The following is a 22216-nucleotide window of genomic DNA, read 5'->3' on the forward strand; positions in this document are numbered from 1 at the left end:
AAACTTGGATTTAAACTTGGAGAGTGGTCAGTTTGGATGAGCTATTGCCAGCAGGAGAGTGAGTTTGTGTGTGTGTGTGTCCCCGGGGAAAAAAGGGGGGGGGTGAGAGCCTGGATTTGTGCTGGACGTGGCCCACCTTGATTATCATGCACATTGTAGGGAGAGTTGTCACTTTGGATGGGCTATTACCAGCAGGAGAGTGAGTTTGTGTGTGGGGGGGTGGAGGGTGAGAAAACCTGGATTTGTGCTGGAAATGGCCCAACTTGATGATCACTTTAGATAAGCTATTACCAGCAGGACAGTTGGGTGGGAGGAGGTATTGTTTCATGATCTCTGTGTGTATATAATGTCTGCTGCAGTTTCCACGGTATGCATCTGATGAAGTGAGCTGTAGCTCACGAAAGCTCATGCTCAAATAAATTGGTTAGTCTCTAAGGTGCCACAAGTACTCCTTTTCTTTTTGCGAATACAGACTAACACGGCTGTTACTCTGATACTAGGAAATGTTACCACATATGTGTGTGTGTGTATATAATGAGAGAGAGAACTCTCACACTGTCTGTTGAAACTTCTGCTCAGGAAATGCTTGTGGCTCATTGTTCATGTAAACAACAAAAATTCAGCATTCCCAGAACCACCAAACTTGGAAAAGACTTTTAACAGCACTCAGGCTTCAGCAGAACATGGGTGAAGTGCATGTGTGGTGGGAAAAGTGTGCAAGGAAAGTAAACATAAGCCAGCAGGAAAATGTGAAAAGTCACTGATGAAGCAGCCCTCCCAATTCTAACCAGGGAGAGAGCCAGAGCACCAGAATTAGCAAGTTTTATATATAATACATCTGACCTGGTAACAGCTTTTATTAGTGCTATATCTTTTTCACCATAACTTCAGTGCCCAAATAGCCTTGGATTATCACCGTTTACAACAATGAGGACAAAGAGGACTACTAACACCAGAAAGACATTGTTTTTAAAAAAAAAAAAAACCAAAAACCTATGACCATGCAGTAGTGTGGTCTCCTGAAGGCCATCACAGTGCTGCAAGAGAAAACACCACACATGACATGAGCAACATATTTTTTAAGTTGCCTGATCAAGTACTTCTGCCAAAGAAGCCTGTTCTCTCAGTGTAGATGGGGAATTCCTTTGGGTGGCAGTGTAGGCAGCACAGAGTTTTGCTGTCTCCAGTAGGTCTTTTGGGAACTTCCAGTATAAAGTTGGATGGGAAGTAGGTGAGTCGTGAGGCAATTGTTACATTTATTTTAGTGATGCAAGAACAGAATGGGATTGGCTTTTTAGGTCCAGTGTTGATTTGGGTCACTACTTCAGCAAACCTTTGAATTTCTAGCTATTTTTAAACTTATTTTTCTAACATTAATTTTTACTCCTGATGAAGTGGGTAGCAGTGAAGGTGCTTGATGATCCGTCTTCCATTATTTGTTGTTTTGTCCTTCGGTTCTGCTGTTAATGTTGCAATACATTTTCACTTTGGTAAGATTTACAGACCATTTTGTGGTTTTTAGCTCAAATGTCTTCCCTCCCCTGTATTTTGTTCCTGTGAACACTGTTTTCTCTCCACAGTCCACTCCCTACCTATCTGTAAATCAAGCTAAGCTCATTGACATCAGTAAAGATTTGGCCCCCCATCTTTATTTTTCCCCAGCCTCAGACCTATCCTCGCTACTTTATCTTCTCTCCCAGTTCCCCCACATTCATGCTTGGGAAATTTGATGGTCCAACTGACTTGTTTGTCTTTTACTTACTGAACTGCTTTCTTGATTTACTGCCTTGGATCAGTCTGTCCCATTCCACCCTCCCCCCACACCCACCCCCCTTTACAAGGATCACTTACTTCGACCATCAAAGAATATAAATGTAGAGAAGCATAATATACACTTACTTGGAGGTATAGGATATTGGGGTCAAAGATTTTGGACATGTTTGGGAAAAACAGAAGTAATTCCCTGCACTGGCTTTCAGTTGTTTTTCCTCTTATGGAGAAGTCTAAATTTTTTCAAACAAGAAGGGCAGAGGTGGAAGGTGGAGAAGCAAAACAGTTGAAAAAGTAATGACAACCTAAACTATGGAGCTGCTAGTGGTTTTGTTATAACATGGATGAAGATTTCCAAACTTGTGGTGTCTCCTAGTGTCTTGTATGATGTGCAATCCATCTAAACTCACCACACCAGCTGATGCAGACCAGGTGCTTCATTAAATAGATTGCCTCTTTTCCAGGAGAAGTAAGAAAGATAGTACACAGTGCATGTTTTTCATTCCATAATAAAAGAACTCGAGCTGATTAGGAAAAAAAATTCAGTTTAAAATTGACCAAAATGCGGATGGGGGGTTGGGAATCATGAGTTATTCTCTTGTATTTTGATCAGCTGTAACTGGAACACTGGGCCTAGGGGTTGTCCTTCAAGAGATCAGCACACAACTAATCATAGCTCTGTGAAGAGACTGGTTTTGGGGTTGTTGGTTTTTTTGGTTCTTTAACAATTACCAATTTAAACCCCTTGAAATTGGAAGAAGACTTGCTAGTTGTGTTGTGGAGAGACTTTTTTCCAACCCTGGAGAGTCAAATCTAACGTGCCTGAACACTTGGAAGTGTGTCACACTTCCACTCACTGGCAAGAGCTCAGTGGGAGAGATCACTCAGTTACTAGGAAGAACATCAGGCAAATCCCAGAGAAGTACCATCAGTAAAAGTTAGAATGAATACCAGAAGGGAGCAGGTTGATTGATTGTATGTACCACTCTCTGTTTCAAATTAACAATTAGAAACAGAAGAAAGCTGAAAGTAATTGGAAAGTCTCATTATAGAAATGGTGGAAAATGTCTTGAGTTTTTAAAAAAGCCCAGAAGATAAATTATGTAAAACAAACCAAACGAGCATTTGTAATGTACTAAACCTTGAAATGCAAGATGAGGCAGGAGATTGACAGTAATGAAATATTTCTCTCTCAGTTTAGGCAGTTCTCTAATCAGCCTATGACTAAAGCTGCACCTGAGCAAAGGCTTTTGCAGAGCATTCCACTGATCTGTCTAGCTTATGGTTGGGGTACCAGTACCGAGCCTCTTCATGCTGTTAGAGAAGATACCACTCAGGACAGTCCCTAAAGTTCCTGCTGATGCAAGAAAAGGTCCTTCTTGAATGCTGTACCATGCCTCATCTACAGTTACTTTAAAAACTGCAGTGTGAATGTTACAATGTTTCTAACCCAGTATAGGAGAGCTTCAGAAACTTTTTGGAAAACTGCATGAATCTCCATTCTTCATGTGGAATTCCTTATGGGCTGCCAGTTCCAGGAAAATGATCTAGGTTAGGCTGCAAGAAAGCTCATGTAATTACTGTGGAAAATTTCCAAAGCAACTGGTGACTCATTTATTTTTTCCCTACTGCCAATGGTGAGAGACCAAAACAAAAAACATAAGCAAACATTTCCACGAAGTACATATACAGTGCACTCCTCTTAAATTGTTGGCCCTTCCTCCTCTGCCTTACACTTGGAACAATTTCCCTAGAAGTTGGGTTGCAGTGCTTAAACAACTGGGACTTTCATTCTACTTCGCTGTGAGCCAAACTTGAGGTCCTTATTGGAACAAATTCCTGTATATTAATAGTTTAGTGAGGGGAATAGTGATAGTTTAGTGGGGCGGGGGGGGGGGGGGAAATAGCCTATAAAGACTTAAGAATTTTGCCCTGTACATGGAATTTAACTGTATCCAAGTTAACTGTGATGTTGGTGGATTCCATTGAACTCTATATAGCTGCTTTGAATGCTTACAGTTCTTAACTGTTTGAAGTACAATAATTTACTTTCTTTTAAATTAAGATAATTATGATCTCAGTGTAGAAAATAAAGGTTAGAAATTATGGTAATTTCATATTAATGAAATGGTTCAATGCTTTTTCTGTACAAAATGAGTACAGATAATGTGTATATTTGTGCAATCTAAGTAAGCACTGATAGTTTCCATGTTCCTGGATGCTTCCTTTCCTATCTATTGGGACCAAGAGAGACTGGTGGGACCAGTCTTCATGAATTCTCTTGTCTTGCCGTACGGCTTTAACCCAGTGGTCCCCAAACTGTGATGCGTGCCCACCAAGGGGGTTGTAGAGCAATGTTTTCGGGGTGGGGGGGTGCAGCAGGCACCGGGCCAGCCCCCACAGGGGCAGGGAGGGAGCACCACCCAGCCCCACTCTGTCCTGGCCCCAATCCTACCCCCCTCAGAGGCCCCAGCTTCCACTCTTGGGTGCAGTCCTGGCTTTGGCCCCATTCCTCACCCCAGCTCTGGAGGGGGTGGGGGATTGGGTGTGGACAGATTACATTACGGGTGGGGCGGGGGGGTGCGACATAGGAAGTTTGGGGATCACTGCTTTGACCACTCTGCTGGTCCATCTTATGCCTTTCTCACTCCCAAACTTTCACAAGGTCTGCCGTCACTTCATCAGGTCCCGCTGCCTTTGTTCTCTGGAATGCATTTGTCATCTCTTCCTCAGTTATGTTATACTCAGACCCCACATTAAGGTCACGTTGTCAATCCCACCTAATGAGGATTACTTTAAGAGACTCTCAAAGTATTGTCATCTGGCTATATCGGAAGAAGGATAGGAAACACTGGATGTGGTTTAATTAAGCTACAATTTTATTCTTAAATTTCTGGGAGTACCCAGCGGATAAAAGTGTACAGTGCAGGTAATTCCATAATAATTTCAATATATACCCTGAGGTTTTCATCAGTCCTCTCCTTTATCCCTCTTTGTCCCCGGCTAACGTGTTGCTGATACTTCACCATTTCCCTCCCTTTCCCTTCCCCCCCACCCCCCATCAAATGAGGATTAAGAGGAGGCTATGGGGGAGGGCTTGTGACTGATACAGCAGGTAGTCATGAGAGCCCCAACACCCTCTCCCCCCATTTCTACTCCTTTAAAGAATACCTCCTTTAAATCCTTTACCAATCCATTTAATGTGATCACTGTATCCCTTCCTTATGGAGTACCTGCACTGGACATCCGTCCCACATTTACATAATGAGTTGCAGCATCATAGCCTAACTCCAGTTTCAGGTTTGCCCAGCTAAGCCTGCCCCCTCAACCTAACCTTCGCCTTGGCCAATCTGGCACTAAGGGTAAGATCCCTTTACAAACACGCACACCCCTTCCAGGAAAGGAGTGACTAGTGCAATGCCCATAGCAGATCCTAACAAACCCGGTATGTCACCACTCCTGTGGATGGGAGCATGGGTGCTGCTCCACCTGGTCCAGGTAAAAGAGGGCTTTTCCTGCAGCGGCATGTATTGCGGGAGGTAGGACCTGTAGCTGCAGTCAAAAGTAGCTCTGTGGCGCTCTAGCCCTTAAAGGGGAACACACTTTTTCCAAGCAAGCCAAACAATGGATCCCACAACTTAATGTGCGGTGAGATCATTTTCATTTCTCTGGCACTTGTTTACTAGTACTCTCCCCAATCATTTACAAGTGATGTTATAATACCTTCCTTCTGTGTCTCATTTTTGCAATGCTGTAGATATTTTTGCCAGCCAACTGTGGGTAGTGTACAAACTTTCTTCCAAATCCATCCTTTAAAATGTACATTTTTTGTGAAACATTTCTACAATGATCTCCAAAATTTCTATGCATTCTTGTATTTGTACTGTTGTGTTGTATTTGTCCAAGTAAGATTATAAGCTTTTTGAGACTGGAGCACTGTCTCCCTTTTAAAAAAAAAAAAAAAAAAAATAGTGCAATAATAGTTGTTGGCTCGCCAGTAAAATGTGACTGTGTGAGGTCTGAAAAAAGAGTACTTTAGATGGGCATTCCATGTCTTCATATCTAATATGTGGTGAGGAAACAAAACATAGCCCTGTATTTATGTAATTTTTTTCTTCACCAGTTGTATTAAGTCAGTGCAAATTTAAAGTAACCTTCTGGAGGTACTTTTTAAGGAGAAAAAATAATTTCCTTTGCTAAACAAAACGGCCTTAAAATTTCAGCAAGGCTATGAATATACAGTAAGTGAAATGGAGTGGAATTGAGTATTTTTAACTACATTTAAAAAAAAAACTGTTAAAATAACATTGTTTCCAAAGTAGAGCACTCACAAATCCAGGAAATCCCAGGTAGAGAGCAGGAAGGTATCTTCCGAGGAAAATTTTATTTCTCCAAATGGAATATTTCTTAATATGGGCTATGGGGATTTTTCTTATTATTACAAAAGGTTTTTCTTCCTTTATGACTTAATAACAATAAGCATTCAAGGTTAGCTTTCCTATGTTGCGGAGCGACATGGGAGCTGGAGGCAGACTGGGTAGGGGTCAGGGAAAGATTTTTGAGATTAGGCGGCTGTTTAGAAATTGTCTAGTTAATAGTTTTTCTCCTGTTGCATGTAAACTTGTAAAATGATCTCAGAACATCTGTTTTCATCTAAAGGCCTCAGTCTTAGCACAACTAAATTTGTGGTTTGTTTTGATAAAAATTATTTCAGTAGAAAACTGTATTCTTGAAATTTTTTAGCTTTTTTCTTAAGTTTAAATCTACACTAAATATTTATTTATTTACTCATCTTCCCTTTGGTTTTCCAGGCTCCAATCCCAAAAAGTGTAATTGTTCCCGTTATACCCATAACCAAATCAACAGGATCACGTTTTCGGAACAGCATAGAGGGGCTGAATCAGGAGATTGAGATAATAATTAAGGAGACAGGAGGCAAGGAAGAACAGCTGATTGTAAGTATCTACTGCCCCCAAAAAATTGTTTTCAAAATAAGCTTATTTTGAAGAGAATTTTTCTTTTCACATTGATGATTTACTGTACAAACTTGGTAATGTAAATTTGCACGATTAACTTGTCGTCTTCTACTGAAGTAGAATAAAAAATTTCCTAAGGATTAACTGTCTTCCACCACCACAGGAATAGAAAATAACTTCCTTTAAATCTTTTTGCTGTTCTCTTCACCTTTAGGATGTTTACACTGATGCATTTATGCCATAACTAACCAACAGAAAAGAACAATTATCTAAAACTTATTTTGGTGAGAATTGCTTTAGTCATGTTTATAGCGTTTACTCTGTTCCTCTCCCTCCTCCCCCCGCCCCCCAAAAAAAAACAATCAGGAAAATTCTTGCCTATTTTGCATCAGAATTCATGGTTATCTTTTTTTTTATAAGTGACTTTCAGAAGTAACTATTTCACACACCCAACCCCAAAAAGGAACCACTGGTGTTTTATTTTAAATTGTTACTCTTCAGTGATTGCCTAGCTATGTTTTCATATGACTGTTTGTTGCCTTTTGGAAAACACGGTCCTCATGGCTTCCTTTAAGTGTATTGTTCTTCAGGGAATTTCCTACTCTTCTGAAGTATGACCTATCATATCATCTGTTGGAGTCTGTGTAGTACAATAATTCATCTTCCTCAGAATAGGCTTCTGTTATGTAGTGGACCAGGTATAAGAAACTGCTTAAGCTGTAAAGTAATCCCTTTCCTGATGAGATGGGCAGCCTCACACATATGAAAAAGTATGATTTTTGTTTTTGTTTTTGTTTTTTATAACAGCCACAAGATATTCCAGATGGACACCGTGCTCCCCCTCCACTGGCACAGCGCAGTAGCAGTACTCGCAACATGGATACCCAAACACCCGGTGGAGCAGACAGAGGCAGTAACAACAGCAGCCGTTCCCAGTCTGTGTCCCCCACCTCATTTCTTACCATCTCAAATGAGGGCAGTGAGGAGAGCCCGTGCTCTGCTGATGACCTCCTTGCTGACTCCAGAGATAAAGGTACTACATAAATAGGCTCCGCTGTTACGCTGCTCTTACATTTTAAGGGTTGCACTATTCAGCACTTGGTCTTAGTATTTATCTCATTCTTTTTTTAATAGCAGGTAGCCACCCATATTCAAATGATGGATTTCCCTCATTCACTGTTCTGCCCCAAGATGTATACAGGGAGAAGGAGTTTTCACCTCCCTAGTACAGTGATGGAAAATTAGCTTTTCTTTTACTTCTAGGTAACCTTATTTTTCTAGTTCCTCCATGCACTTGTACACCTATCAGTGTTTGGTGATTGAGAGGGGGAAATTCTGATCAGAAACTGCTGCTTTAACTAGTTTTTAGAGAAGGCAAGGACAATACATACAATATTTCTCTCTTTTCTGTTTGAGACTCTGAGCTCCAACTCTGCAGACCATGAGGTGTATGTTGCCATAGCTGCTACCAAACAAGCCATAAGGGTAACTTACTGAAGGCTTTTGGGAGGGGAGGGGTGCGCGCATGTTGTTTTGTTTTTGTTCTTTCTTTTTCTTTTCTTTTTTTTTAAAGAGACCTGTAAACTTCCTTACAAATATATTTTGGACATATGTAAGTGATGCCTATATGCTATTTGGAGCATAAGGCTGATCAGACATACACTGATGTCAATAAAAAGACTCTTGTTGACTTCAGTGTACTTTGGATCAGACCCATTGTGTGGTTAGTTAGTTATAGGTTTCCTGTTATCAGAACCCAAAGCTATTGCACATAATGCATAGTTAACCTGTGAAACTCATTGTCATGGGATGTTGTGATGGCCAAAATATAACTGGGTTCAGAAAAGAACTAGCTAAGTTTATGGAAGATAAATTCATCAATGGCTGTTAGCCAAGTTGGTGAGGGATATAATGCCATACTTGGCGTGACCCTAAATTTCCAAAATTGCCTGTTCTGTACACTATCCCTGAAGTTCTGGTACTGGCCACTGTCTGAGACAGGATACTGGCTAGATGGACCATTGGTCTGACCCAGTACAGCCATTCTTATGTACTACACACAGATTTCTAAAAAATTGCCAGAGAGCTGGGGTGATTTGTGTTCATAAACAGTGAAGAAAAGACTGCCTATGCACAACCATGGAAAACGCTACCCAAACTCCTCTAAAAGTTTAATAAACCAGTGACTGATAAACATCAAGATGGAAGTAGTATAAATGAAACTTGCTATGGCACCTGTCAGTTTACCGACTTTTTGAAATTAGATAACCCATTATGTAGGGTTACTTTTTTTCCTCCTCTGGCAACATCATGACAAATATTTTCATAAATTCTGTAGTAGGTTTAGCGACCATGTTTTGTTATGTCTTTATCTGAGACTGAAAATGAATGCGTACAAAAACCTTACTTAATTAACTCACTGATAGGGGTATCTGTAGCCCATTCCTTTTTGTTTGTGTTTTATAGACTGAGAATAAAAGCATAGGGTTCCTTTACTTGTAAGGAAAATGTCTTAACATGGGAATTTGTCTCTGTTCTAGTTGTACCTTAAAATAAATTCTAGGAGAACATGCTATTAATAGCCATTTTATCATATCCTTTCATATAAAACATGACCTTTAATGAGAGAATTGCGCATTATTGAATATTCTGTATGTTTAAACCTCCAATTAGAAAGTAGCGAATGCCTAATTGTAGAAAAACACACTTACCTGTTACATGCACCCCCTAGCATCCTGTGCATCCTATTTGCTATATTTAATTTCTTTTTGATTACTAGGAACATTTAGATGGTAACAGTAAAAGGATTTTTGTTTAATAAGAGTTCATCTCTTGCTGCTGCTTAGTTATCACTCGAAGACTGTTTGTTTCTCTAGGGTAACTAATTGTGATGGCCTAATCAGACAGACTTGCTATATCAGGCCAACATGTGCAATCTCCCATTGATTTTACTAGATGCATAAAACCGCATACTTGAGTTCTTAATAAGCAAAGGTCTTGTTTTTATAGGATGTTACTAGTAATTAAAAATGATAAAGCTTACTACCAAGAATATTTTCATTATTTTTTTCCAAAGGTTGCTGGATTTTTAATATTGTACTTATTAAAGTATCTTATCACTAGCTAAAGGTTTGCTATCACTGGCCTTATGAATGATAGATTTTATTTAGTAGAACTGAGTTCTGCTTATAATAAAAGATAAACCTTTAAAAAGAGAGGGAAATTATTCTTCTTTTCTCTTCCATTTTATTTGTAAACTACCTGGCAAGAGATTCTAGTAACTAGGTGCTATATAATCATTACGCTAACTAAAATTGGATTTATGGTAAGCCTTCTTTACAGGTATTATTAACCTAAACTTTCAAAAGTGACTAGTGATTTTAGGGTATGTCAACTTTACGTTCCGCAAACTTGAAACATCTGTAAGGGATCTTGGTTCCCCCCCCCCCCCCCTTACAGGGTGGGTGCTTAGCACTTTCTGAAAATCAGACTCCTTTAAAGTGGCCAATGTTGGGCACCCAAAAATTGAGGCACCCCAAATCAAGTCACTTTCGGAAAGTATAGGCCTGTTAAAATAGCCACTCTCACAAAACTCGGCCAATTATATGTTCTCTTGCTTACTCAGGAACAGGAAGTAGGAGACGCAGTGTAGTACAGTAGATGCTTTATTGGAGCAATCAGAATACCTGAGTTCTCTTGCTGGCTCTGCCAGTGACTCATTATGTGATGCTGGGCAAGCCCCATTTTCCCAATCTGTAAAAAACGGGGTTGCTAACAATTATCCAGCCTTGAAAAACATTTTGAGATCTGCGGATAAGAAACGTGATTAGACAGCACAGCCCTGAAAATCTGAGTCTGTTGGAGACAATTTCCTAGAACAGCTTGACTAAAGGATGACTGGATGAAAGGCATGAATCCACATACTCCCTCCCTGTCCTCTCTCCTCTTCCCCCACCATTTTCCCTTTTGCCTTTAATTTCCTTAATCTTATTTCTTTCATTTTTTTGTTCCTGTTTTTGATATGTGCCACAAAAATCTGTGTGTTGGGATTATTGCAGTTAACATATGGCAATCCAAAAGTTGTGTAAATATTTTGGTCTTGTTTTGGATCTATAGTACTTGTTCTGTATGTTGACAGTCTAGAATTTGTTTTGTTCGTTATAAGGAAAAAGATTGAAAAAATGGTATAAATAGTTTTAAAAAAGAAAAATGGGATTAAAAAGTTGTAACGCAATTCAGCAGCAACCTGTCCTGATTTAAGGTGTTTTGCTGATAGACCTCAAATGACACCTGTCCAGTCATCTCGGCTGGAGAGGTTGTGATTAAGATTCAGCTGCGGGATTGTAAACCTGGGATGCTGTGGAGCATGTGCAGGGGTCTGAAAAGAATAGAAAAGAGTTGTGGGAGGGAGGGGGTTGAGAGTTGTGATATATGAAGGAGTCCGCCTCCAGGTGAAGGAGAAAAGTGCTCCATAGAACATGGGTAATGGGGAATGGGAAACTTTATTTAACTTTGTAATGTTGGTAATGAAGTCGGTTTGTCTTTCTTTTAAAATAAGTGGGTTCATTTAAATATTTTGGTCTATTTGAGTAATTTGATATTCTTTTGCCATAGAGAATGGGAACAACTCTCCCTTGCCCAAATATGCTACCTCGCCAAAACCCAACAACAGCTACATGTTCAAGCGTGAACCTCCTGAGGGCTGCGAGAAGGTCAAAGTCTTTGAGGAAAGTTTGTAAGTAGTTCTTTAGTTCATAAGAAATATAAAATTTATCATTAGGGCTGATCTGACATCAGTTAATTTAGTTTAGTGTCTGGTACAGAAACTGCTCCTCAAACAGTCTCTTAACTATTAATTCTTCTACTACTACTACTAACATTACTACTTCTACAAGGGCCTCTTCGTAGTCCTATTTGTAGAACATGGTGCTCCTGGCATCAAGCTATGGAATTGCCTTGAAAAACTGTGTGCATTGGGGGTGGTGCATGAGAGATTATCCTGCCCCATCCACTTCACTTCCTTCCCTGCAAATGGAACTTGCCTTTGTGTCTGCAGGCTAGTTCTTCCTTTACTCTAGTTGCTTATTCTCTTGTATAGTAGGTTAGTATAGAGGAGCAGGCGATGGTTCTGCATACATTGCCTGCACTTATCAAGGGAGTCTTCGGCTCTCATTGGGACAATGTGAGGCCCTTAGCCCTCTAAGGGCTTCAAGAGGTGCCCCCTCTTGTCAGTTATTCATACCAGAGACTGATCTCCATATTCAGTGCCTTTTGTGTCTGATGGAGACCCACTCAATATTCTGGTGTGAAGTTTGCAATGCTTTGCACCCCACACTAAAGGGAGAGACACTTGTGGCTCCAGATTCATATGGCTTCTCAGTACCTAAAGCCTGATCCTCTAGTGGACCTATCAGTGGTACTGAGACAAGCCTCTGTGCTTAGATCCTCTTACACAGATACCAAGATGTACAGTACTGCTCCAGTCTCAGCACTGCCTCCTTCTGTGGGCTTGAGATTGGGATTTCCTTGCCCTTCTACTGGTGAGAAACCCTCACCCAGCATTCCTTGGCGCTGCTGGCACCACCTAAATCAAAAGATAAACTAAAGAAATAGTATTTTTCAAATCACCTCATACAAGTACTGTAGTGCAATCTCTTAATTGTGAAAGTGCAACTTACAAATGTAGAATTTATTTTTTTACATAACTACACTCAAAAATAAAAATAATTTAAAACTTTAGAGCCTACAAGTCCACTCAGTCCTACTTCTTGTTCAGTCAATCACTCAGACAAACAAGTTCGTTTACATTTACGGGAGATACTGCTGCCTGCTTCTTATTTACGATGTCACCTGAAAGTGAGAACTGGCATTCGCATGGCACTGTTGTAGCCAAAGTTGCAAGATATTTACGTGCCAGATATACTAAATATTTGTATGCCCCTTCATGCTTCGACCACCAGTCCAGATGCTGATGATCGGTTCTACTCGATAACGATCCAGGAGAGTGCGGACTGATGCATCCAAGTCAGATGCCATCAACAGAAGGTTGACTTTCTTTTTTGTTGGTTCGGGTTGTGTAGTTTTCAAATCAGAGTGTTGCTCTTTTAAGACTTCTGATGGCATGTTCCACACCTCATCCCTCTCAGATTTTGGAAGGCACTTCAGATTCTTAAATCTTGGGTTGAAGTGCTTTAGCTATCTTTAGAAATCTCATATTGGTACCTTCTTTGCGTTTTGTCAGATCTACAATGAAAGTGTTCTTAAATCGAACATCATATGCTAGGTCATCATCAGAGACTGCCATAACCCGAAATATATGACAGAATGTGGGTTAAACCACAGACCAGGAGACATACAATTCTCCCCTAAGGAGTTCAGTCACAAATTTAATTAATGCATTATTTTTTTAATAAGAGTCATCAGCATGAAAGCATGTCCTCTGGAATGGTGGTCGAAGCATGAATGGGTTTTATTAATCGTGAATTAATTTTTTTAATCAAGTTAGTTTGTTTTGAGTTAATCGTGTGAGTTAACTGCGATTAATTGACAACCCTAATTTATATACTCTAAATATATCACTGTCACAGGCTGGCTTGCCCCTTTAAGAGCTAGAGGCCTGGGGCCAGGCAACCCTAATTATAAAATAGGATGGGGGGAGGGATAGCTCAGTGGTTTGAGCATTGGCCTGCTAAACCCAGGGTTGTGAGTTCCATCCTTGAGGGGGCCATTTAGGGATCAGGGGCAAAAATTGGGGATTGGTCCTGCTTTGAGCCAGTTAGACTAGATGACCTCCTGAGGTCCCTTCCAACCCTGATATTCTATGATTCTATAACACATGAGAAGGGATCACATGATTCCCCTACAAGAGCAGCAGGAAGCTGCAGAGAGAGGGAGAGAAACTCAGTAAAGGACAGCCAAAGGAAGCTGTGGCAGAGACTTTAGAAGAGTTGCCATGAGCAGGAGTTGTGTCTCCTTCAAGACCCTTGATCAGGGGAAGGTTTGAGCCTGAAAGCCAGAGGGCCAAAGAAGGCTGAGGGCCAGGGAGAGCAGTCTCAGGAGAGAAGAGAACCCTGAGGACTAAGATTTTGTGATTTACCCATTCTCCCAAGGTCTAATTTAATGGCATATTATTGGACAAAAATAGCCTGTGTGGTGTTTATTTCAGGAGCCTATAGATTCAGAAGGGGGAAAAGGAGGAAGGGCTGCTGCAGAGCCATGCTGGTCACTGGAGGTGCTACAGGGCTGGGGTGCTCTTTGACAGTCACTTTATATAAAGGGCATGAAATTCCTTCCTGACATTACTTCATTGACTTCAGTGGAGTTACACCAGAAATGAATTTGGATCACTTTTGTTTTTTGTTCTTAGTGTAGTTTCCTTAGCCCTGATCAATTGACACCGAATTATAAAATGTCTTTTCATTAGGTACTTTCCTGTAATTTACAAACTTCTTAGGTCTCAGAAGGAAATGTGCAGAGACGCTGTGCAGCTGCTACTTTTTATTTTCACTGAGCGTTTTAGGAATTGTTTGGATGTCAACCTTCGAGTGCTAGCAGTCATAATGTATCTTCATGTCCTATTGCTAGCCATGGAATGCACGCTGGGAAATTCATATTCTTCCAGTAGATGCAGCTGTGTATTCCACTTAAGTATGTGGGTGTGCCCAGCAGTCCGGAGCTGGAGAAATTTGCCTAGCAGAACCCATAGAGGGGCAGGGCTCATGCCTTGTGGCCATGGCCCCTCCCCTGGCTACAGGAGGCCGTGCTGCCCTAGCCCTCCCTTGGTTACTTCTTACTACCCATGGCTGGAGTCGGAGCTCTGTCTGGTCTCAACCTAACAACCTTTCAACTAATTTAGTTTTTCTCTTGTTATATATACTTAGAAGTATTCCTAGTGTTAGTTATAGTAGTTTATTTCCCTCGGTGATGTCCTCACTGGGTTTTAAACATCTGTCATTTGTGTGTGGGAGCGATCCCCTTACATAGTGCTTGCTCTGTTTCAGCAAGGCCCACATCAAAGAGTGTTGCTGTTGCATGATTTGTAGGTCATTTAAGGAACAGACTCAAGTGGCTCAGGACTTCGGTCTGAAGCAGCACCTGCTAGAACAGGCCATGTGGCGTGCGTCAGTATCCAGGCCCTCCTTGGGCCGGAGATCATCCTCGGGCTCCGAGAGTGCTGCTGCTTCCCATTCCAGAGCAGCGGCCTCCAATGAGGGAGAGGTTGGGACCAACTGTTTCCACATCAGTGGCATATGAGGTAGCTACAGTCCCCCTCTGCCTTTTGGTCCCGACTTCTGCCAGGGCTGCATGAACTATAGCCCCATCAATCGAATGAGCCACTGAACCCTCGGGTCTGTCAGCACCAAACCCCAATGTCCGGGATTGGTACAGGGGGACCTAGGTACTGATAACCTCCTCTGTACCACTGCAGGTGGTGCACCACAAATGCTTCCATGGCAGCTTTCACCACCCTTCATGTCAGTACCCTCAGGTGTGCCGGTACCGCTTTTCAGTTCGGGACTGACACCGCTTCCTGCCTCATTCTGGGCGATGGATGAGGTCGGTCTGACTGCTCGCTCCCTCTGGTCTTGCTCCGCCCTTATCACTGGAATCCTGAGGCTCCTCTGCATCTGAATCAGGGTTGTCATCCTCCTGCTCTCCACCACATGACCAGCATCAGGGGGCTTTGCTGGACCATTACAGCAAAGTACCAGGATTGGCGCACATCTCATGGTTGGGATGGAGGTGCCTGGCCCAGGTGCCTACTGGCCAGCAATGCCTTATCCATGTCTGTGGCCTCTGTGGAATCCATGGGGTGCTCCTCGGTCTTTGAGGTCCCACTCTTCATCTCCTGGAGGGCAAGATCACTGCCCAGCTCTGCAATGGTGACTGTCAAATCACTGCAGGCAAAAGCACCAGTAGTCCTCCCTGCAGAGCCTCCAGAGTTGTCCCATCTGGGCCCATTAGCCCTGGAATAGGATCCAGCTTTGCCTCAGTTAAGGGCCTGGTCTTCCTCTCCGGACGACGATGTGCTGCCTGGCTCATCCTTCCCTTCAGTACTGGAGGATTTTAAGGCATACCAAGACCTTTTTGCAGCACGTAGCTGCTTCCCTCAGTATCCAGGTGGAGTTCTTGCAAGAGAAGACTCTCAAATTGGTGGACATCCTACAGCTGTCTGCCCTGAGAGTCTCCCTCCCTGTCAGCGATGGGCTGCTTGAACCAGCTAAAGCTCTCTGGTGCACATCGCCTGCAGCTAAGTGGATGGAAAAGTACTATTTCATTCCTGTGCAGGGATTTGAGGGATTTTGCTCCAGTCTGGCATCAAATTCTCTAATTGTAACTGCAGTGACCGTTGTAACTGCAGAGCCCAGCAGGGAAGGTTTAAGTCCACCCCCAAGGATAGGGTTTCCAAATGATTGGACCGCATGGGTAGTAAGATTTACATCACCTTTTTCTTACAGATGCAGATGGCTAACCAGCAAGCCTTGCTGTGCAAGCACAATTTTGTTAACTGGACAGCTATGTTAAAGTTTGCAGACCAGCTGCCCAAGGAGGAGAATTTGGGCTTTTTTCACTGAGGACTGCATGGTGGCTAAGCAATCCTTTGAAGTCTGCGCTAGACATCATGGACACCTTGGCCAGGGTAATGTCCTCTGTGGTCACCATGAGGAGGGCTTCTTAGCTGCAGAATTCAGATATTACCCCAATGTCCAGCAAGCCGTTAAGGATTTGCCCTTTGATGGCCAAATGCTGTTCTCTGACAAAATGGCAAAACGCCACACTTCCTTCAAGGACTCCAGGGCTACCCTGTGGTCCTTGGTGTACTTGCCGGCAGTGCAGAGGCGCCACTACTGCATTCAGCAGCAGCAGCAGTAGTATTGCCCGCTGTGCCTTTCCATCTTCCGAGGTAAAAAGGAGGACTACCCCAGAAACAGGGACAGATTCCACAGGAGAAAGTGGGCTCAGGATTTGGTCAATCCATACGCCCTCCCACTGCACTTTCCAAGCCTCCATTTTGACTCCTTGGTCCAAAGCATTGTTCCAGTGGTTGCTTCCCCCCTCCTCATCTCCCCAGTTTGGGGACAGGCTGACCTGCTTTCACAGTGCTTGGGAGCTTGGCTTCAACAAATGTGTCAGGTACATGTTCCAAATGGTCACTCTATCGACTATCCTCCTCGCATTGTCTCAGAAAGACTGGTTTCCTGCTCTGGATCTTCAGGATGCCTACTTTCATGTGGCAATTTTGCCGAGCAACAGAAAGTTCCTTTGGTTTGTTGTGGTGGAACACTGCTTTCAGTACACAGTGCTTCCATTCAGCCTCACTTTCTCAGGTGTTTACCAGATGCATGGTCATTGTTACGGTGTATCTCAGCAAGAAGAGAATTCACATCTTCCCATATCTGGACGACTGGTTACTGAGGGCAGATCTGGAGAGGAAGTTCTTGCTCATGTCAGCACTACACTGTGCTTGCCCAACCATCTCGAACTCATACTAAACAGCAGAAAATCAACTTTGTCTCCCATTCAAAAAATCAGGTTCACTGATGCCCTGTTAGATTCCATGACGTTAAGAGCATTTCTGCTAATAGACCATTTTCAGACAAGTCCTCTGTTCAAGCCCCTAGCATCTTGCCCATTTTTGCTCGTGTCAGAAAACTGCTTTCCTGGTAGTGATAACATCCACAAGGAGTGCAAGAGAGTCGCAGGCTCTGATTGTAGAGCATCGTTATACACAATTCTCCAAACACAAAGTGACTTCATGACCAGACCCCAAACTTTTGTCTACAGTGGGCTCTCAGTTACATTTGAACCAGACAGGATATTTACCTGTATTTTTTTCCCGAAGTCACATTCATCTCTGGAGAAGCAGAGTCGCCATAACCTTAGATGTCAGGTGACACCTAGCGTTTTATCTGGACAGGACTTAAACCATTTCATGCTTTGCTTCATTTATTCATGTCATATGCAACATGAAGGATCAAGTGGTCTCTTCACAGACGATCTCCAAATGGAAACATCCTGCTTCAAAACGGCATATGAGATAGCTTTGATTATGCCCCTTCAGCTGGTGTGAGCTCATTCTACGAGGGCACAAGCAATGTCTATAGCGTTCCTCAGTGATATTTCCATATTGGACATTTGCAGGGCTACTCTGTGGTCATCAGTACATACATTCACAAACCATTACACTATAACTGCATCTTCCACGGTGGATGCAAACTTTGGTAGGGTGGTTCTGCAGTCCTTGTTTACCTAAACACCGAGCGCTGCCTCCTGGGGATGAGAGGTAATGCTTGTCAGTCACCTGAGTGGAATAAATATCTGCATCTGTTCGAAAAAGAAGAAACAGTTACGTATCTCCGTCACATCTCAAAGAACCACAGTAGTATTTCATGACATACCCTCTGCATCAGAGTCTTGTTTCTGGGCCTTCGGTGCAAAGGAACTGAGGGAAGGTCGTGGTGGGTGCCACCTCATGTAGCCAGAGCAGGAGCTACGGCCATGAGTTGTGAGCGCTGCCCCTCTATGGGTACTGCTAGATAAATTTTGGAGGTGTCTGTGCGCTCAGTCAAACCGGAGCCCAAGTGGAATGCACATCTTCATCCCATCTCGAAGAACCATGGCTATAGTAAGTAACCATCTCCTATGGATAATATCGAAGGGATATGTTTTGACTGAGTGGAAAAAATTGCAATAGGTGCTTTGACGCCAGTATTCAGTATTGTTCATAATGGCTTGAGAGACACCTCTTCCAAACTGAAATTAGGTATATTGGGACAAAAAGAAAAGGAGCACTTGTGGCACCTTAGAGACTAACCAATTTATTTGAGCATAAGCTTTCTTGAGCTACAGCTCACTTCATCGGATGCATGCAGTGGAAAATACAGTGGGGAGATTTGTATACACAGAGAACATGAAACAATGGGTGTTACCATACACACTGTACAGTTGGAGAGGGTGAGCTCTCTCTCTCATTATTTAGTATATTTACTACTGTTTAAAATAATTATTGAAATAATAAGTAAAACAGTTGGAAAAATCTAGAAAGATATGTTTTTAAACAAAAAACAACCTTCATGCCGTCAATCATTCTTCCTAGCAGAAAATGTTACACCATAATAACATTGTATAAAAGACTACTTATAGCACTAGAGGGTTAGTAAAACTGGTTATATGTACTTTCTTATTTCTGATGAAAAAATAATGAAAGTATAGCATAGGATAATTTATGGAGATACATTTACTCTTCTGCAAAAAAATACACCCTTGAGACTTACAGGACTTTTATAACAGACAAAAGTGTACAGTAGCTGATAACAATATATGTGTAGAGTACAGCAGTATTCCCAAATTAGTTACAGAATGGTGGGAATATTTTAAATAGGTGTAAATCAGTGCCTAAATCAGGTGAGTGTGAGTTGGTTTGATTTTATATATACCTCCTTGGCTATGATCTCATTAGATCTCATAAGATCTCATAAACTCCATGTGCTAAGTTTAATTATACATCTTTTTCTGTCCAAGAAAAATGTGTGTTACAGGAAAAGGAGTAAAAGCCTTATTCAGAGCCCTTTGAAGTCAGAGTGTCTTTTTCCATTGACTTCAGTAGGCTTTGAATTGGTCCCTTGGTGAGTCAGTGGGTGGCACTTTTCTCTTGAAGGACCAAATTTTTCTTGATAGGCACTGACGGAAGTGGACAGACAATGTGGCTATCCATTGCCCCAAGGGAGAGACCTAAAGGAATTGTCTCGGGGAGACATGATCCCTCCCTGAGCTCACTGGTGGATACACTGGGAGAAGGAGGGACTTACAGGCAACACAGTCCATTAGGCTTGTGCTACTTGCTCTCCCTGGAGTGTCTGATTTCTCTTTATGGGCCAGAGCAAAGGCAGTGACTGCTCCCCATCTGTATGGGGTGTCTTATCTTGCATGGAGGACAGAGAGGGAGCAGTCGCTCTGCTGCTTTGAGCACAGGGAGTGGAATTGTGACTGGTCTTTACAGAAGATATGCACACATGTGAGCGAGGCTCTTTGTGTCCTCTACAGCCCTAAGTACCTACTAAGGGTGTCAGATTTTGGCTCTGAGTTGGCACAGAACTAATGCATCTGTTTACTGCTGGGGACTTGGCTACTGGAGTTGCTGACTTTTAGATGAAACAAAACCCTCACCACGTGTAGTCATTAAAGGTCCTAAGGCACATTTTACAAACTGGTTTAGCTCCCATAAAAATTCCAATTCATGTGACTTCCTGTCCCCATTTTCTTTTGTATTTGTAATTTGTAGAATCAGTAACAATTGTTTTCTATTTCTCTGCAAAGAAAATAATAGTCTGTTAAGAAAAAATAATTGCTCTTATGACAGGCACCTGTATACCGTATATACTCATTCATAAGCCGAATATTTCCGATAAAAAAAAATGACGCATTAAAGAGTGGGGGTTGGCTTATAAACGGGTCTACACCAAAATCTGATGATTTTAAACTCTATGAAATCATTGAATTGAATATCTAATACATTGTTGTTTTGTTTACCTGGAGCGCGTCTGCAGGCACGGAGCTCTTCAGTTCCCTATGACCGCGGTTTGCCGTTCCCAGCCAATGGGAGCTGCAGGAAGTGGCGCCACTTCCCGCAGCTCCCATTGGCTGGGAACGGCAAACCGCGGCCACTGGGAGCTGAGGGGCTCCGCGCGTGCGAACACTCCAGGTAAACAAAATGTCCCGACCTACCAGGAGCTTACCCTGACGGGCCGGAAGCCGAAGTTTGCCAACCCCTGAAATATAGGGTCGGCTTATGAAAGGGTCATACAGTTTTTGCCATTTTTACTTAGCCGTCTTGGGGAGGTCGGCTTATAAACACACTGGCTTATGATCGAGTATATACGGTATGTAATTTCCATATTACTCCTGGGGGAATTCTGTGCCAAAAAAATTAAAATTCTGCACACACTATTTTAAAATTCTGCAAATTTTATTTGTCAAAATAACACTACATAATCATGCCAGTTTCAATTATTTTGGTAATTTATTTCAAAATACCTGTCATCAAGTATGTCTGTAACAATACAGACACACACAAAAATTCCTCCCAGGAGTAGAGAGTTAAAGAAACCCCTATGACAACCCAGTTCCTGTTTCTCTGCCCCTCTCCCCCCCGAGCCCAGCTGGGGGGGCCGCCCAGCCAATACACCTGAACCCCCTATCACTCAGAGCCCAGCTGCAGGATACCCTTTGCCCAGATACCTGCACCTCCTTCCCCTCCCCCCCCCCCGAGTGCAGCCATGGGCCCCCCTTGCCCCGACACCCACCCCCTAGCCCCAGAGCTGAGCCGCAGAACTCCCCCTCCGCCCAGACACCCGCCCTCCTACCCCTGAGAGCCCAAGTATCTAGAGGGAGAAACAACCTGATGCTCGGTCCCAGGCTTCTGTGGAGTTTCCTGCTCACTGCCATCTCCTTCCCGCAGGGCGTGCTGGGAACTGCAGCTTCGAGAACCCTCTAGCTCCCTCCCCTGCAGCATTGTCTTCTATGTGCAAGCTGGGCTCCAATGGGCCCAGCAGCCCCTAGTGGTGGCTAGCAGCACTGCAGCCCATTTCTGTGGAGGAAAGGAAATTCTGCATGCCCAACATTAATTTCTGCAACAATTTGCATTGTGCAGTGGCGCAGAATTCCCCCAGGAGTCCCATATGGAGGCTTCTTTTAGGAAAGTGTGAATCCCCTATAAATAAGGCTTTAATTGAAAATGCTGTAATAAACTTACAACTTTGCCAAAAGTCCTGGCTTTTTAAACTATTTAAGATGTAGGACCACACATAATAGATTGTAAGAGTAATATTGAAATAATGTTGCTTTTTATTTTCAACTTGAAGGGGAGGGAAGGTCTTTAGAGTTCTGAGGAGATAATATGCTCAGTCCCTAATCTCTGAGAAGAATTCAGTTATCAGTTAGTTCAAAAACTTTGTAGCTTTTCAAGGGGCTCCAACTCAAAAAGAAATGTCACCTCAGCCATTATTGTGCTGTGGAGTATGCCTTTAGGTTGGGCTCTCCTCAGAGCCATCCCTAGGGTACAGCAAATCAGGGCCACAGTCCCAGGCCCTGCACTTCGGACTGCCCCATACCAATCTCTCCCTTCCCCCAGTGCCTACCATGGATCAGCTGTTTCGTCTGGAGGCGCTGGGGAGGAGGAGCAAGGGTGCAGCACACTCAGGGGAGGAGGTAGAACTGGGCGGGGAAGAAGCGGAGCAAGGGTGGGGCCTGGGCGAGCCGCAGAGGAGCTCAGAAACTCGGTGCCTATGGCCAGGGCCCTGCACCCCACCAAGGAAGGTCCTGGCTATCCTTCTCTTGCTTGTTTAGGTAGCCTCATATCGGACATTTTTTAAAAAGTCTCAAATATGTCTGTCTCTTTTTCTGTACTACTTGTATTGTTTTAGGTAGGTGTGCCCATTTTAGGATCTCTCCATTACTTATTTTTCCAGTTT

The 22216-nt window shown here is 42.8% G+C and overlaps 1 protein-coding gene across 1 annotated transcript in view; it reads left to right on the forward strand.

Moving 5' to 3' along the window:
• FAM117B (family with sequence similarity 117 member B) overlaps window positions 1–22216 on the forward strand; it is a 91006-nt gene that overhangs the window by 61660 nt on the left and 7130 nt on the right. The window contains exons 5-7 of the mRNA XM_048870357.2: window positions 6582–6725; window positions 7554–7779; window positions 11361–11481. Coding sequence (XP_048726314.2) covers window positions 6582–6725; window positions 7554–7779; window positions 11361–11481 — 491 coding nt within the window. The remainder of the gene's footprint in view (window positions 1–6581; window positions 6726–7553; window positions 7780–11360; window positions 11482–22216) is intronic.

This window comes from Caretta caretta, chromosome 11, assembly GCF_965140235.1.
Source record: "Caretta caretta isolate rCarCar2 chromosome 11, rCarCar1.hap1, whole genome shotgun sequence".
NCBI lineage: Eukaryota > Metazoa > Chordata > Testudines > Cheloniidae > Caretta > Caretta caretta.